The 18793-nt window shown below is 35.4% G+C and overlaps 1 protein-coding gene across 6 annotated transcripts in view; it reads left to right on the top strand.

Moving 5' to 3' along the window:
• TCF12 (transcription factor 12) overlaps positions 1-18793 on the top strand; it is a 365067-nt gene that overhangs the window by 335200 nt on the left and 11074 nt on the right. For 4 of the 6 annotated variants that reach the window (XM_070421983.1, XM_070422000.1, XM_070422011.1 and 1 more), the window contains 5 exons: positions 1331-1404; positions 2394-2465; positions 3180-3386; positions 13552-13666; positions 14540-14702. In XM_070421983.1, the coding sequence (XP_070278084.1) occupies positions 1331-1404; positions 2394-2465; positions 3180-3386; positions 13552-13666; positions 14540-14702 (631 nt within the window). The remainder of the gene's footprint in view (positions 1-1330; positions 1405-2393; positions 2466-3179; positions 3387-13551; positions 13667-14539; positions 14703-18793) is intronic. The other 2 variants (XM_070421990.1, XM_070422034.1) reach the window with 1 other exon arrangement.

Raw genomic sequence — 18793 nt, 5'->3', positions numbered from 1 at the left:
TCCCCCTCCCCCGTGCACGAATTTCATGCACCAGGCCTCTAGTAATATATATTTAATAGAATGGTCTGTTGTTTTATATAAATAACTTATTTTCAAATGCACAATCATGAAATAGTTAAGATTTTTGATCAGTTGTTCTTTTTCCTTTTAAAGTTGTTTGGTAAGACCATTAAAACTGTATTCTCGCCCTAGCCAGTTTGGCTCAGTGGATAGAGCATTGGCCTGAGAACTGAAAGGTCTCAGGTTCCATTCCGGTCAAGGGCACATGCCTGGGTTGTGGGCTCGATCCCCGGTGGGGAACTTGCAGGAGGCAGCAGATCCATGACTCTCTCTCATCATGGATGTTTCTATCTCTCTCTCTCTCCCTCTTCCTTCCTCTCTGAAATCAATAAAAATATATATATATTTAAAAAACTGTATTCTCCCCAACCTATGGATAAATTACTAGCTTTATTTTTTTCTTATATTTTTTTTTCTTTTTATTTCTTCTACTCAAAACTTACATCCTTTCTTATTTCCTGTCTTCAGTTTTTATTATATTGGTACTTTTCTAAAGTTGAAGAATAAACAAAATTTAAGGAAAATTTTATAATATTTCCAAATTAAATAATGTGCTTTTGGTATAAATCGTGTTGGGAAAGTTTTTAATGGATAATCCTAAGTGCATTTGCAGTCATTTGAAATTGGTGCATTTGTGCATTACTAAAGGCACAAGTTAACATGACCCTTTAGAAAACAATTTAGCCTTATGAATTAAGGATCATAAATATGTTTGTACCTTTTAATTTAGAATGCTACTTATCTTCAAGATATTTTCTCTACTTACTATTCGTAATATAGTAATATTGATTTACTATTCATAATAGCCTATTGAAAGCAACCAAAATGTCCAGCAGTGAGATAAAGTGGTTAAGCAAATTATGATTTAGAGAATCAGATGAATATTAATGTAGTCAGTTATTAATAGCATTATTTTAAAGACTATGTAAAACCATGGGAGGGACAGGATTTTAAATTATGTATACTTTAAGTACATTTTATGAAGATATGTTTGCATAGTGACAATCTGAAGAATATGCAAACATAAAATAAAGTTATGTTTTAAAGTACTAGTATAGGATTTTTTTCCTCTTTGTTTTCTCAACTCCCTTCACTGTTGTATTAATAATGAAAAAAGTTTTTTTAATGTGTTGGGCTTACAAGAAGCCAAATACTATGCTGAATGCTGAACAAAAATTTTCATATAAATTTATCTTTACCTCCTTGAGAACATTGTCAAGAATACTGGAGCTAACCAGGGTGTGAGTACTTTGGGATTTTGTTTTAACAGGTACTAGTCAGTGGCCTAGACCTGGAGGGCAAGCTCCTTCATCTCCAAGCTATGAAAACTCACTCCACTCCCTGGTAAGAGCCTCTTAGAAACATACAGGTCGCTTTTATCTGATAGTATGCAGTTCTTTTTTATTTTATTTTTTTTTTAGTAAATCTTGAGTAACAATGAAAAAAAACAGTAGGATAGCATTACACACGAATTCTTTGCTAACAAATGGCCTGATTTAATTGAACAATATAAGATACATTGGGTGTGCCTTTGCCATCTGTTCTTTGAGACATTAGGCTTCTGGTCTAAGGACAGCTGGTGTTAAAATAATGTAATGGCATTTTTGTTTCTTTGAAAAATATAGGGCTTAATTTTTCTATACTTTTGCATTTATGTATAAGAAGAAACTTAAAAACACACACACACACACACACACAGACCAAGTAAAAGCAAGAAAATTAGTCCAATAATGGAAAATAGTTGTATTTGATGCTTTCTTATATGATGTATAGTTTAGTACATTTCCATTAAAAATTTAAAATGTAATAGCCATTATTTTTGTCATGAAGATTATTATTTCCCATGTTTTGTTTCTTAAAAAAATAATGTCTTGTGTAAATTGTACAAGTAAAAATGTTATTTAACAAACAAACAAAGCAGTAGAATAAAGGAGCCTGTCTAGGTATTTAGCGTGAAGAATTTGTGGTTGAATGTTAACTACTGTTGCTTTTCTTTGCTTACCACAGAATTACAAAATATTATAAAAACAAAATAATGACTTGATGGAATGCAAATAGAAAAGTTATTTTTCTGTGACTAATAGAATATTTTAAATTAAAGGAAAGTTTTCTTCTCACATATTTTGAAGCATATATAAGCTATTTAGATGCTAACCTTATAACTTTGCTATTAAATTCCAGCCTTCTCATACCTTAATACAAGTAGATCTCACAGATCTTCGCGTTAACTTTACTAACATGTTATGCTGACATGCACATCAGCTATTTCCTCATCTCTTTTGGAGTTAATCTTAACCTGTGCTTTGCCTCCTGTTCTGTCTTGACTTTGCCAGAAAAATCGAGTTGAGCAGCAACTTCACGAGCATTTGCAAGATGCAATGTCCTTCTTAAAGGATGTCTGTGAGGTACTATTTCTTTTAGATGGTGCCTTTTTTCTGTTTCAGTTCGTTATAATTCCTATTATCCATTTAAAATCTTCAAGCCTGTACAGACTCCAGAGTCTTTTAAAGCCAAACAAAGACCATTTCCGTTTTTATAACAGTGTGTAAGAATAGACTTTTGTTCGCCTATGTTGTTGAGAATGATTCTTTTTAAAAGAGCTCTACTAGCATGTGCTTTTGATTTTTAAAAATTCTAATATGTTTGTGTATGGGGCATGTATGTATCCACAGACAGACTATTATTTCCTCAGTTTTGTGAAAGAGAATATTTGGATGTGTTCACTATTTCAGATAGGTATGCTTTATTCACTTAAAATCACAACTGAAACTTGATGGATTGGAGAGTGTGTCCCCAAATTGCCCTCATTTCAAAGATCAGTATTACAGTACCCGTTATCTTTTTTATCAGCTATAATTATCAGACAGTACTACAGTAGCATTCATCTTTTATAGAAATTAAAGAAGTAACTTCATGGTAGATTGGTAAATGGATTTTATAAAGCAGTGATTTGTTTCTGAAGCTTTGTTAATTTAGTATAGTCTACTTTCTTTGATTATCGATTTGTAGTGCAGGTTTCACTTGCTGTCGTCCATATATCCCAAAGTAGGAAACATAGAAGTTTAATGAATTTAATAGCTACCAGTAGTAACCTCCATGTCTTTTTTCAATCACTCCAGCAATCTCGAATGGAGGATCGTTTAGACAGACTGGATGATGCTATCCATGTGCTGCGGAACCATGCTGTGGGACCTTCCACCAATTTGCCTGCTGGTCACAGTGATATACACAGTTTATTGGGACCATCCCACAATGCACCAATTGGAAGCCTCAATTCAAGCTATGGCGGATCAAGCCTTGTTACAAGCAGTCGATCTGCTTCAATGGTAAAATAGTGCTTTCTTTTTTTTTTTAATAATAACTCCCAAAGCCTCTTGTCCTAAATGTTTTTGGGGGAGAGAGGCCTTTTAAAGGGAAATAGAGTGGCTTTTAAGAATTTCCTTTACTGTCCTGGGCAGGGTCATTGGCTGAGCATTGGCCCTTAAAATCCTGCTATATCATGTGCAAAAAGCAGAAACTTTCTACAGATAACATTTTAGCTTAAACTTGGATTTTTTTTTTCCAGATGCATATAATTGTTAGAAGAGTTTTTGCCTTGAAATGGTGTGTAGAAAGTCTGAATAGCAAAAGCAGTAAAGGAAGACTGGATTTCAGGGGTTCTGGTCTAGAAAATCGGTTTATTATTGTTTGGAACCAGCCTTTACTAGCAAAAGGAATGTGAAATTATTTGTACAGGTCCATATTTAAGCTTTTTTCCCAAACGAAGAAAAAATGTGGGGGTAGTTTTAAGAATGGCTGTAATTTAAGTGACACTGAAAGGAAATAATTTTAGATTAATCCCCAAAGAGAATAAAATAATTCAGTTCATCTTTTTTAAAATATGGTAATTCTTTAGAAGAAAAAAAAGTAAAATTCTATAGCTATGCACATCACAGATTCTATGTTGAATGTCTTACATTATTTTTTGAACCTGCTATTTAACTGATACCATGTGTTTGCATGTTTATGACATGTTTTCTAAGATTCATTGCATGGTGTGAAATATTCTCCTATGAAACACATTTCTAGCTGTAAGCCATATGATCAAGGCTAAAACTCACCTGTCATCAAAATAATTAGGTGCCCCAAATGCTGAAGGCTTGTGTTCTATAAAATGAGATTGTTTGCAGATTTTCACATTCACATGTCAGACAGCCATCAATGTTCATTTTGGAGCTGCTGAGGTAAACATCAAACAAGGCAGCCTGGTTTCCTGAGAACTGTTTTCAGTAACATGGTGACATTAGATATAACTTTATATCTTAACAACCAGGTTGTTTGTGGAGTGGGGGGTAGTAATGTCATGATATCTTGAAATTCACTCTCCTTTAAAGTTAGTTCTTGCTGCTATTGATAAGCTAATAAATGTGTAAACATTTATAAATTGTGAGGCTCACAGAAATACTTATTTTGTTGAAATATTATCTATCCTTATTTGGAAGGATGACTAGAAAATCAATATATTCTAATCCCAACTTTATCTCTACTGCAACATTTGCAGTTTTTACTTTTCTCACCTCTTAATCATTTTTTAATTCTTCACTGTATATAGATTACTGTTTATATTCCAGATTATCTGCTATAATATTTAATATATCTGACTCTTCCCAATTAAAATGGGTGTGGCTGTGTTCCAATAAAAGTTTATTTCAAAAAACGGGTTCCTTTATTTGTACAAAATAGAACCTATGTGGGGTTTTTTGTTTTGTTTTGGGGTTTTTGTTCGTTTGTTTGTTTGTTAATCTGCACCTGAGGATTTTTTTCCATTGATTTTTAGAGTAAAAGGGGAGGAGGGGAGAGAGAGAGAAAGAAACTCAGCGGGGTGGGGGATCGAACCTGCAACCCAGGCTTGTGCCCTTGACCAGGAATTGAACCTTCGGTGAGTAGGCCACTGCTCTAATCACTGAGCCACGAAGGCCAGGGCTAGAAGGTAGTTTTTACCAACTTTTTGTTTGTTTGTTTGTTTTTTATTTTAGTATTTATCAACTTTGGATATGAGTTGGGAAGGGATTTTTTTAATCCATTCCTTCAAAGCCATCTAGAAACCTAGTACATTTTAAAAGGATGTATACTAATAAAGGGAAAATTGTTTCATTAGATATTGCCCTGAAGCTTTTAATTAAGAAAGTAGCCACATATATCCTCTAGGAATATGCTGCCTACTTCAGAGCATGAACAAAAGGGCTGCCAGAGATATTCTTTAAAAAGGAAAAAATTCAAAGGAATCAAGAAAAAAAGAGTTTTCTGTAACATGTGAAGAGTCTGGCTTAGTCTGAGCAGCAGCATTAATACCACAACTAAGCCAAGGTATTGCTTAATGTGTCCATCAAGGTCTTCCCTTCAGTGCTGATAACTTTCTGAGAGGACACAGAGCTGGCGAAAATCTGCTAGACATCAACTATATCCTCCCCATTCAGACACAGTCACTAGTAGAGGTGGAGATGTAGATGTTTTTGCCAGGCTTATCCTCAAAATATAAAGTGTTAACTTATAAAATCTGACACTGTCAAGTGAGTCAATATTTCACCCATCCTCCTGAAATGAACTTTTTAGCTGTGAATCCTCAGTTCTCAGTTTCAGCAAAATGGCCAAAGGATAGAATAAAATAAAGATCAGTCTGCCGGTGACTCTCCCAACTAAGTCTTAGTCATACTATTGAGTAAAACTCTTTTGTTTTTTTTAAAAATTGTATTTTATCATTATTATTGACATTATTACAGATGTATTCCCCATCCTCCCCCTCTTTGACCCCCTCCACCCAAGGAGGAAGACTCTTACCCTAGTGTCTCTATCCATGTCTGAGGATTTCCATCAGAACCCACCTATATGAGTTCAACTCTTTTCATATTCTCGGAGGATGTGTGATTTGGGGAGACATACTGTTGTAACTATTGACAGCCATCTCTAAGAGTTATCTCCTGCTTTTATTCCATATATTGTAACTAAAAAATGACACAGTTTTACATTCTGGCATTACTTTTTTTTGTCTTATTTAACTCTCTGGTAGTTTATATACTTTTCCTCTGTGGATCATAAATTAGTATTTATTTTAGGCTACTAAAAATGGAGGTCATGTGGCCAAAATTACAAAGTAACCACAAAAGTATCAGTTTATCCGCAATTCTATATCACCCGTAGAATTTGTGAGGTTGCTACTCAAAAATATTTAATTTTCATCATTCTATTCATTTTCTGCAGAGATAGAATTATTCTAATAAGCATAAATACTATTTCAGTAACTCCACAGAACATTCAGATAATATTTTTGTTGTAATGGATTTTTGTTCTAATGGGCGTTTATTGTAAATCATCCTAATTGCAGGTTTTAAATATGATATTGCTTTTTTCCTAGTATTTAGAAGAAGATCAGCATACTTTCCCTATAAGACAGTAAATATTCTCAGTTTTGTGAGCTATATGTCTCTGTCACAGCTACTTAACTCTGACTTTGTAACGTAAAAGTGAAGTCATAGATATTATGAAAACAAATGGATGTGGCTGTGTTTCAGTAAAACTTTATTTACAAAAAAGTGTTCATTTATTTACTAAAATAATAAAACAAAACAAAACAAAAAACAGACCAGACTTGGCCTACTAGCCATACTTTCCCAATACCCAATGTAGAACATAAATTATCTTCCCAGTTCAGGAAACAAGGGTTAGCAAGCTTTTTTTTTTTTTTAGCCTGAAACTTTTTGCTTATATTGTTTTATTTTTTAACCTGTCTTTATTGATTTTAGAGAGGGAGAGAGAGAAACATCGATGTGAGAAAGAAACATCGATTGGTTGCGTCCTGTACATGCCTTTACAAGGGACTGAAGCCACAACCTGGGCATGTGCCCTGACCAGGAATCGAACTGGTGACTTCCTGATTCATAGGTCGACACTCAACCACTGAGCAACACTCACCAGGCTGCTTATATTGTTTTAATGAGTAGTCTGGGAGTTGTATTGAAGCAGAATATTTGAGGTGAGCCAGCCTGTACTGGGAGTGGAAGAATAAGAGTTGATGGCAGGATAAATGTGGTAGAGGGAGCTCAACTCCCAGCCTGCAATGCTATCAAGATTACTTGTGGTGTAGCCCTGGCTGGGTGGCTCAATTGGTTGGAGTGTCATCCCATACACTAAAGGTTGCGGGTTTGATTCCTGGTCAGGGCACATACTTAGGTTTTGGGTTCAGTGCCCCGTCAGGTCATGTGCAGAAGGCTACCAACCATGTTTCTCTCTCACAGACTAAAATAAAATAAAAAATGTTAAAAAAAAAAAAAAGATTACTTGTGTTGTTAAAACTACATGGACAGGTCAACCAGAATAGTGTCCTTGGTCAAGGAAATAGCCTTGTTGCTGAGACCCTTTCTTTACATTGTCTTTAGTTATAACAAGGTTGTGTCAGTAAGGTCATCCACAGCTGATAGTATTGATTTGTAGATCAGTCTTACTGTATTTTTTAATAAAAAATATTTTTAATGTTGACATTATTGCAGGCATCCCCCTTTTTACCCCCCTTTGCCCATCTCCACCCATCCCAACCTCCCCCTCCCTTAGCCTTCACCAAGCTATTATCCATCTTACAGAAGAGATAATTGCCTGGTGTTTTTTTTTTAGTTGTTCCAGAAAAAGATTTTTATATCTCACACCAAGGAGATAAGAAGACTACCACCTGACAAAAATATATATTAATAGAACTTAATGTCAAAAGACTTCATTTTGACTGTTGTTTCTTTTAACCGAATATACTTGATTATATCAAAGTTGAGAATTAAGTGAGGTTTCACTACAGACAGCTTTTTAACATATTCTGGCTATCTAATATACACACAAAATTGAATTTCCTGAAAGATTATTATATTGGAAAAAGAAACTAGGAAATGGATATATTTAGAGTAACCAGCCTGGCATAGTTTTAATATTTGCTCTTATTTTTTTAATGGGGTTAACATTTTCATTTACTTAATTTCCTATTCCCTTTATGTATCTTTTTATTACTTCTCCATATTTGTTTAATGCAAGTATAAAACTTAAGACTTTTCTTCAGGCACTCTTATTGGGATGTGATTGATATATCATTTAAATTTTAAGGCACAAAAATCAGGGTTTTTAGAACTATTAAAATGTCAACATTGGACTTTAGTTTTGCTCCCATTTATTTAGTGTAAGAATAAACTCTTGGAATAAACTACTGACAGAAAACAATGCTTGTATTAAGTAGAAAACTAAAAAGAAGTAGAATCATTAATTTCATTTGGCATTACAAAGAGGTTTCCACAATATAAAGTTATTGTACATCACATCTGTTTATGGCTGTGATATCTAAAATACTGAGGCCCATTGAGATAGATCCATGATAGCATTTTATCTTTCACACAAAGTACTCAATTATTCCTCAGTGATTTCAACTTCAAACCAAACTAAGATTAGGAGCTTTTTGTATTAATGGAAGCTTGGTGCAAATCTTTACAAGTTCCTTATTTATGACGTTGGATAAAATTCCATCCATGAAGTCTTTTGATTTTTATGTTACAAGTCTTGGGCAAATTTAATCCAAGCATTTCTTTTTTTCTTCCTTTCCTTTTTTTTTTTTTTTTTTCCTTAATGCGTGGGGTTTTTGTTGTTTAAGCTGTGGTTGGACATCTCTGGTATTTTTCTTTTTTTAAAATTGCTTTGGGTTTGTTGTTTAAGCTGTGGTTGGAGATCTGTGGTATTTGTTTTCTGAGAACAGAGTAAATAACATTAACTCATGAAATTTAAAGCTACTTTATATGATTTAAAAATATAAATCGTGTCTGTTTTTCAAATCCTAAAGCAGTTAGAGAGACTGTTTTTTCTAAATTCTAAAATACTTAAGATTAAGTTGTTAAAGGCTGAGGCAAATAAGATAATATTTTGTTTAAAATCAGCATTTTTGTCACTTATCAAAATAAATTTGGTGTCATTTTAACTTTATATTTAAATAGTATTTAGTCTTATTGGTATAAATTTGTATACTGTAACAATTGTTTGTCTAGGTTTCAACTGAATTCAAGGAGTTTATTTTTAACTGTATTTTACTTGTTGTAACCTATTTTTTTCTCAAATGGGCAATTTCTTAAAAATTTATTTTTATTAAGACCACATTATAGTGTTTTTAAGGATTTTGATACCAGTTTTTAAATTTAAAATTGTTCAAAATGGCAGCATTTCTTAAAGTTTAAAAATCATACAGATTTGCCCTAACTGGTTTGGCTCAGTGGACAGAGCGCTGGCCTGCGGACTGAAGAGTCCCAGGTTAGATTCCGGTCAAGGGCATGTACCTTGGTTGTGGGCACATCCCTAGTAGGAGGTGTGCAGGAGGCAGCTGATCGATGTTTCTTTCTCATTGATGTTTCTAACTCTCTATCCCTCTCCCTTCCTCTCTGTAAAAAATCAATAAAATATATTTTTTAAAAAGATCATACCGGTTCTATATTACGGAATTATCATTAAAAGGAACCATAACAAATGGAATTCTGCTTTTTCTAGCATAAATCCCCTCTTTAGGTAAAACAAAATGTATACAATACATAAAGATCCTTTCATCAGTCTGTAGATTAGTACTGATTAATTTAAATCATTAGTGTTGAGTGAACAGTACAAATTATAATAGAATTCAGAATCAGAGGGGAATTCATTCATACTGAGTTCTTTTTCAGTCTGTCCCTTAATTCACAAGACCCTTATTCATCAACTAATTAGATTTAACATTTTTCCATCGTGGGTGCTAAAGCTTTTGGCCAAATGAAATGAAAACAGGTTTCTTGAAGGGTGCTTCCACCAAAGTAAGACCAGGCACAGATTGTGAAGATTCAGATTCAGGAGGATGTTATTTAATGGGATGGGCTTTTTATTCTGACATGGAGCTCTTAATAATAATAGAAATTTTGAGCATAGCAGGCCTAAGGGTTTGCCTTCCCCTGCTACTCCCCCTAGAAGCAGTCTGTCAGCTGTATGCTAACGAGATGAACAATTAAACAAGGTCCTATCTGGCTGGCCTCACAGCTCTGTGCCAGACAAAGAACTGTTTATACACCTGTTGTATGTGTGTAGACAGAGCCACATGAATGGGTAACTGCAGATTAAAGGGAGGATATGGGAGCCAAGGTGAGCAAGGGTTAAAGAGAACTATAAGAACTGTAAAAGTCAAATTCTCCAGAAAATATATGAGGGCCATTTGTAAGGGGACTCAAGTTACAAAGAAAAAGTTCCTGCTAACTTCATTAACATGGAAAACTCCAGACTTCAAGTGTTTTGCTAGTCTGAGGCTAATTTTTAAAGCTTTGATTTTTTTTCTTTTGGAAGCCAATGATGTAGGTTGGTGTGAGAAAATAGTTTATAGTACTCCATAGAGACAAAAATATTTGCTGGCATTTATATCCCAAAACAAATCAAGCAAACTTTCTGGTTTTCCTTCAGGGAAAGGCAAACTCAATAAGATTTATTGTTTAGATACTCATCCTTTGTCGGCCAAACCTTTCATCAGAAAGGAGGTGATAGAACATTTTATTAGTAGAGATTCAAAAAATCAAAGAATTATTATAATAATGAAATAAAAAGATAATAATTTAGCAGATGCATCATCACTCAAATGAGTGAAAATTTAGTTTGTTACTGTCCAGTCATTACTGTCTTACAGAGCTATAAAATGAATTTCACATGTAGTAAATTTACATGTTTAAATTTTTTAATTTTTAAAGGTTATTTTAAATTACTTGGCATGATAGCTCAAAATACTAAGGTAAGAGCAGAATTAGCACATATTACCAAAGATCACAAAAAGTTTTGTTTTAAGATTATTATAAAAACAAATACAGAAATCTTAGCTTTTACTTTATCCTGCAATGATTTCTTCAGCCAGTCAAAATTGTTTTAGTGATATTTTATCTTTAGAATAGGCTTTAAAGTCCCAAAGAATATGCTGTTAGAGAGGCTGTGGACTAATTTTGGAGCTGTTAAAAAATGTCTAGTGCTTTGTCATAGATGTGTATCTTGAAAGTGTGTTTGCCAATAGAGAAACCTATGTTTATAAAGGTTATAAAATTTGTTCATAAAAGTCCAAAAAAAAAAAAAAGAATATGCTGTTATAATATTTATACCATAGCTGTTTTTATAAAATGGGGTTTTTGAACTGACCTTCCCCTTAGATCATTGAGCAGTTAATTCATAGCTAGCAAGAAAGCATCCTATGTGTTAAGAATAAACATGACTAGGACACCCTAGAGACGGAATATCATGAAATATTTTGAGAATAATTTTTCTCTCTTGAATATAATTTTCACAACCCTCTTTTTCACTGGTTGTTAGGTTTAGTTCTTCAGATTTTTCTCAGTGTTTTTTGGGGGGGCGGAGCGGATCTAAAGGCTTGGGGAAGATTTTGGAAGGGGGATAAAAGTAGTTTCTGTTGTCCCTTCCAAACTTTAAGATTTTATTCTAATAAATGATGAAATTGTGTGGTTTAGAAAAAGGATAGAGTCATGCTTGATCACCTAAGGGAGTAGTGACACAACTAATCCTCAGTAATGACTAATCTTCAAGTAATTTTAAAAGTAGTGTGAAATACATTAAATGGGTTTTTTAAAACTACATTAAAGATAATAAGGATGTAGATGGAGAGACATTTCTTTAAAAGAGTGGTGGAAGACCTGATATAATTAGGTCTACTACCAAGTGGTCTGCATTGCTTAAAACTTTGCTTTGGTTTCTTTTGTTTAGCTCATAAGAAACCAAAGGAATATTTATACATCTTAGGGTATAAATCCACACGAAGTGATTAAAGATAAAAAGCTATATATTATTACTCGAGGAATTCAGAGTTTGGCAATTTATTGGGATTGAAGGATTTATTGGAAACAGTGGTTCTCATATATAACTCCAGGCAATAAACCTCTTTAATTAAAGGTTTAATCTTCTAATTGACACGTCTGCTACTCTTCTAATAAAGCTTCATTTATAACCAGTTTTTGTAAAAATAGTGCAATAGCCAAACATTTGGTAGTGCTTTCATACCTTAACTTCCCATTTCAGGTTAACTGTGACTTGTATAAGTTTGGTTAAAACAGGGAATAAAAATATATGACATTTTTGTATTATCTTTTGCTCTTTAAAAATGTTTGAGGGCAGGCATTTAGACAAAGAAAAAATAAGACACCATCTGTTTGTGTGAGGAAAGGGCATGCCAGAGTATAAATAAATATTACTTGGAATCTAGCAATATTTTCTTAAATGCAAATTCATGCACACTTTACAGGGTGAGGCAAAGTAGGTTTACAGTTGTTCATGTGGAAAATAACACAATAATCCTACATAATAAAAGCCTAACATGCTAAGTGTCCGGTCGGCCAGTTGGCCGTTCAACCAAAGCGTAATATGCTCATGATATGCTAAGGCTGTTCATCCGCTCACTGTGACGTGCAACTGACCACCAAGGGGCAGACAGTTGACCTATTGACCAGTCACTATGACGTGCACTGACCACCAGGGGGCAGACGCTCCGCCCGGTAGGTTAGCTTGCTGCTAGGGTCCGACCGATCAGGACTGAGCGAGATGGGCCAGACATGCCCTGGAGCCCTCCCACGGTCCCTCCCCAGCTGGTCAACCTCCCGAGTCCCTCCCTGGCCCTGATCATGCACCAGTAGGGTCCCTTGGCCTGGCCTGCACCCTCTCGCAATCCAGGACCCCTCGGGGGATGTCGGAGAGCCGGTTTCGGCCCGATTCCACAGGCCAAGCCAAGGAACCCTTCTGGTGCACGAATTTGTGCACCAGGCCTCTAGTTAATAAACAAACAAGAATAGACTGTGTTTTCCATACTCACAACTATAAGCCTACCTTTGCTCCACCCTATATTTAGATAGCATTTGGATAAGGTTTTCAGATCAGTTTAGAGAAGATTATTGACAGGTCTGATTATGTGTAGTGCTTTATGGCTTCCTGAGTACTTTGTCTCTATTAGCTCATCTACACTAATAAAAGAGAAACATGCAAATTGGTCATCACTCCGCTACACCCACCAGCCAATCAGGATGAGTGTGCAAATTAACCCACCAAAAAAATGGGTTAATTTGCATATGCAGGAGCAGAGCGAAGACTGAAGGGGCTTGGCTTCTCCGCTGCGGCCGGACCAAAGGCCTGGGTCCCGGGTGCCAGCGGAAAACCGGTGCTGACGGCCAGGGGAAGGAAGGACTATTGCGCGAATCTTCAGGCAGCAGGGCTCTAGTTTGCTATAATCCTGTGGGATATTAAATTGAGGTTGCAATTTTCTAATGAAACTTTTAAAAATAAATTTAAACTATCATGTCATTTGAAATCCAAAATCCAGAAAAGTGGCATTCAAGAAAAGTGGCTAAATTCAAATGAGTCCTATTGTTTTCCCTAATAAACCCACTAAAAGAATTTAAACAATTATTGTCCCTGAACTGTCTTGACTTCTTTTTTTAACTTTAGGTTGGAACTCATCGAGAAGACTCTGTCAGTCTCAATGGCAATCATTCAGTCCTGTCTAGCACAGTCACTGCTTCAAGCACAGACTTGAACCATAAAACACAAGAAAATTATAGAGGTAACTGTATTGTTGGTTTTTCGTAATAATACAGACTGAGATTGCATTTGGAGCAGTCACCTTTCTCACAGGCAGATTCATATCTGTGACTCAAAAGTCATCTTAGGTGGGAGAATTCCAAACAGAAGTGCTACTAAAGGTTCCATTCGGCCCATTTGGTAAATTATAGAACTTATGGATAGAACCACATGCAAAGTATTGTTCAGTTTTTACCTGTCTTTTTCTTACCTGCTCTTGATTCTGTCGTGTCTGTCTTCCTTAATCACTTCCCCTCATGACTGAGTCTTCATGGTCCCTAGAGGCAGTGGGAAAGATATGTCTGAGTATGTAGGGAGCTCTGAATGATAGGAGCTGTTGTTCAGAAACAGTTCAGTTGTAGCAATAGTTCTGTTAAAAAGCAAACTGGTAAATGTTATAATAGAGCTTACAAATAAATAAAATATATAGCTAATATTAAGAATACCAAAGTAAAGTTCTCCCAGTTATATTTGACCATGATACCTATTTTATTGTGTTTATCCAGGAAAGTGTTAAACTTATTTCCTTTTCCTTGGCAGAATCTTAGAAGTCAGTGTCTAAAACTCCATCAAATTTATCATAACCTTGTTCATTTGTTAAATAGTGCCTAAAAGTGATAATTATACGGATCATCAAAGCCAGGCTTGTTCTTCTAAATATAGATGCTTTAAAAAATCGTTTTCTCTGAAGATTTGTGGACATGCTCTTTCCAGCTCTAAATAGTATACTTCCCTACATCTTCAGATTTCCCTCATAGACCTCTAACAACTAAGAGTATTTACCACCTAGATAGTGTTTTACTGTCTTAGTTCTAATTCATGAGTCTGGACGTTTGTTTCTTTGACTTTTTGTTAGGTGGGTTGCAAAGTCAGTCTGGAACTGTTGTTCCAGCAGAAATCAAGACTGAAAACAAAGAGAAAGATGAAAACCTTCATGAACCTCCCTCATCAGATGACATGAAATCAGATGATGAATCCTCCCAAAAAGATATCAAGGTTTCATCTAGAGGCAGAACAAGGTATTTATTAACATTTAGGTGTTAAATTTCACTAATTTGCCATGGGTGAAAGTATTGGGAAGTTGAAGGGTGTTGTGCATTTATTAAGTGTCAGCTATGTTCTAACTGCTCTGTTGGGACTTTATGTATGTTATCTCATTTAATCCTTACAGCACCCCTAGAAGGAAATCATACGAAGCTGACTCAAAAATTATGTGTTCTATTATAGCACACTATGTTAGGGTCTACATATAAAAAAAGAGCCGAAACCAGTTTGGCTCAGTGGATAGAGCGTTGGCCTGTGGACTGAAAGGTCCCAGGTTCGATTCTGGTCAAGGGCATGTGCCTGGGTTGCAGGCACATCCCCAGTAGGGGATGTGTAGGAGGCAGCTGATCGATGTTTCTCTCTCATCGATGTTTCTAACTCTCTATCTCTCTCCCTTCCTCTCTGTAAAAAATCAATAAAATATATTAAAAAAAAAAAAGAATTACATTTCTCCACACAGTGCTTGTAAGGGGAGTCTGTAGTCTGTAAGACAATTAGAGGACAAAATAGCTAAAACAAATTAAATTGTGCAGTATAGACATTTAGATACAGTTCATCAATAAATATCTGAACATAGTAATTTAAGGCTAAATATATGGTAAGACTCTATTGTATGATTTAAAGCCAAGAGTTGGCAAATTATAGCCCATGGACCAAATCCAGCCCACTGCCTATTTTTATTTTTTATTCTTTTACAGAATGTGTTTTGTTTTTTTTTCCAATCCCCACTCAAGGATATGCTTTTGGTTTTTTAAATTTATTTGAGAGAGATAGAAAAACATTAATCTGTTGCCTTTCACACACGCCCCAATCCGGGGATTGAACCCACAGCCTGGGCATGTGCCCTGACTGGGAATCGAACCCACCACCCTTTGTTATACAAGACGACACTCCAATCAACCAAGACACACCTGCCAGAGCTGCCTGTTTTTACAAAAAATGTTTTATTAGAACACTTTCAAACCTTATTTATTTACATACTAGAGGCCCGGTGCACAAAATTCATGCACTTGGCCGGGGGCTCCCTCAGCCTGGCCTGCACCCTCTCACAGTCTGGGAGCCCTCAGGGGATGTCCAACTGGCGGCCATCAGTCGGACATCCTTAGTGCTGCCACCGCTGCTGCACTCACCACTGTGAGCCTGGCTTCTGGCTGAGCGGCACTCCCCCTGTGGGAGTACACTGATCACCAGGGGGCAGCTCCTGCATTGAATGTCTGCCCCCTGGTGGTCAGCACGTCTCATAGCGACCAGTCGTTCTGCTGTTTGGTCTATTTGCATATTAGCCTTTTATTATATAGGATTGTCTATGGCTGCTTTTGCATTAAAGTAATAGCAGTTTTGAGTCACTGGCAAAAGAAAGCAATGGCCCACAAAGCTGAAAATATTTACTAACTGGCCCTTTATAGAAAAAGTTTGCCAACTCATGGTTTAAACATTGATTTGAGAAGAGTATGGAGAAGGAAGTATTATTCTAAATGGGCTGATGTTGAGGAAGGTTTTCCAGAAATTTGACTTGACCCTGCTTTGAGGTATGGAGATTGACACATAATATGTTAGTTTCAAATGATTTCCAGATTCTTCCCTCAGATTTTTTTTATAGTTATATATTAAAACTAGATGACTTGGTATATTTGTGGCCCATCCTATTTCTTGGTATATACCCACTTATCAATATGTATATATCACATAGATATCTATTATTAACATGTTCTTTGTATTAAATTGTGGCACAAAGGAGATTACAGTAAGTGTGGTAGATATAACTAAAAAGCCAGCATGGTCCTTCCTATATTCACATACTTAAAAGGTGTCCTTTTGTCTTTGACATTCTCACTGTTTTCAACACTTAAACATTTTTCTTGGGAAAAATTAAATCTTAAGATACTAATGCTATTATTTTAATATGCATTGTACTCACTTGTGTAGAGACATGTAGAAGTGAAGACTGGGTCATGGAATCTATAGACGACTCCTTTGAGGCATCTTAATTCTTCCACAGTTTTATTATTCAAATAGAATTTTAAGGGGAAAAATTGCATGTTTCCTCTTCATCTTCTCATCTTATAGATCAGAGGTCTGCAAAGTTTCTGTGTAAATGGCCAGATAAATCAATATGTTCAGCTTTGTGGGCCATATGGTCTCTGTTGCAACTACTCAACTCTGCCATTGTAGCAGAAGAGCAGCCGTAGACAATACATCAACAAATGGGCTGGCTCTTCCAATAAAATTTTCTTTACAAAAATAGATAGCCAGCTGCTGGGTCATAGTTTACTGAACCCAGTTATAGTTCATCAGAAATTGAGAGGCAGTATAATAGGTTAATAATAACAATACTTAGTAATTAGCAATAGTTAATAGATTAATAATATGTCCTTTGTACAAAGTAAGGCTAGCCTGGGTTTTACTCATGGCTCCATCATATACTTGCCAAGTGACCTTGGGCAAGTCATTAAAGCTCTCTGAGCTAGAATCCTTGTGGTAATAAACTGAAAACGATGCACATAAAGCTCTTTCACACTGTCTCACAGGCAGCAAGCACTCATTAAATGTACTAGAGTTACTGTTAAGATGATGGTAATGCTAGGTGTGTAGTATAGGTTTGCTTCCATTGAGCACTGACCTGGGTTCTTGTCGTCACACTGCCACTAATTGGCTTTGTGATCCTAGGGAGATAACTGATTTCTGTGGATCTTACAGTGGTTTTCAATCCTGGTGCACGGGCTCCAGAAACATTTTAGCAGTACAAGCTCACTAAATCAGTATGTGGTAGTGGACCTTTGAAAGCTCTATTTTTTTAAGTGTTCCTAAAGATTCTGATAAATGGCCACATTTGGAAATCTTTGGGGTAGATGATCTGTCAAGGTCCCTTTGCAGTCCAAGAGCTAGTGATTTTCTATTAAAAGAAGAATACTTTTATTAAAAGTATTATGTAATACTTGACAATTAGCTTATAAGAATCTATTGTGTACTTCTTTATTACAGTACTCAGCATATTAGAAAAGAGGGGGAAACATCTGTTCTTTGTGCACATCATGTTAAGGATCTGAGAGTCTCTGCTCAATAATTTATTTCTGAAATATCAGTAGAATTTTCTAGAATTTATTCCAAAGCATCTCCCTCAAATGTTTTTTCTGATATCTTAATGCATTTTTATTACAGAAATTTGGAAAATACAGAACAGTGTACATAAAAAATCACAAGAAACTCTACCACCCAGAGTCAACTACTGTCTACTTTTCAAGGAATATCTCTTTTCCCATAAATGTAGTTTAAATTTGAATTAAACTGGAAATAATTTGTATAATGTCAACTTTTGTACATTTAACAGTGTATTTTTAACTTTTTCATCTATTCTTAAGTGTTTCCTGCAAAATGGAAGAATGTTTTTACCACCCCAAACAGTTTCCACATGCCCCTTTGTAATCCTCACCCTTTCCCATCCCCTAACAACCATTGATCTGCTTTCTATTACCATAGTCTTTTTCTGGAAGTTCATGTAAATAGACTCATACAGAATGTAGTCTTCTGTGTCTGGCATCTTTTACTGAATGTGATCTGCAGCTTGATTTTTTAGAGGATGCATTGTAGGCCATTGTGTGGATGTACGAGATTTATCCAACCCACCTCCTATTATTGGCCTCCAGTGTGTCACTAATGTAATAGTTCTGTGATCAACTTTCTTTACATAAATTTCTGTGTACATCTCTAATTATATCCATAGGATGAATTTCTAAAGTTAGAATTGGTGATTAAGAGGTAATGAATATTTTAAGGCTTTGGGTTTTTATTTTGCCAATTTGTCCTTCAAAAATATTGTTTCAGTTCCCCATGTTTTTAAAATCTTTTTATGAGGATATGTTTACTGATGTTAGAGAGAAACATTGATCAGTTGCCTCCTGTATGTGCCCTGACCAGTAATTGGACTGATGCTCCAACCTACTGAGCCACCCAGCCAGGGCTAGTTCATCCAGGTTTTTAATTATCACTACTGATGATATTTCTCTCTGGAATAAAAAATAGTGACTTTCTGAGATACTTCTCTCACTCTGTGCCTTCAAGCTTTTTC

This window comes from Myotis yumanensis, unplaced genomic scaffold (genome assembly GCF_028538775.1).
Source record: "Myotis yumanensis isolate MYYU_CA2020_CCGP unplaced genomic scaffold, mMyoYum1.0.hap1 SCAF_1, whole genome shotgun sequence".
NCBI lineage: Eukaryota > Metazoa > Chordata > Mammalia > Chiroptera > Vespertilionidae > Myotis > Myotis yumanensis.
This window is presented reverse-complemented; position numbering and strand designations above follow the sequence as displayed.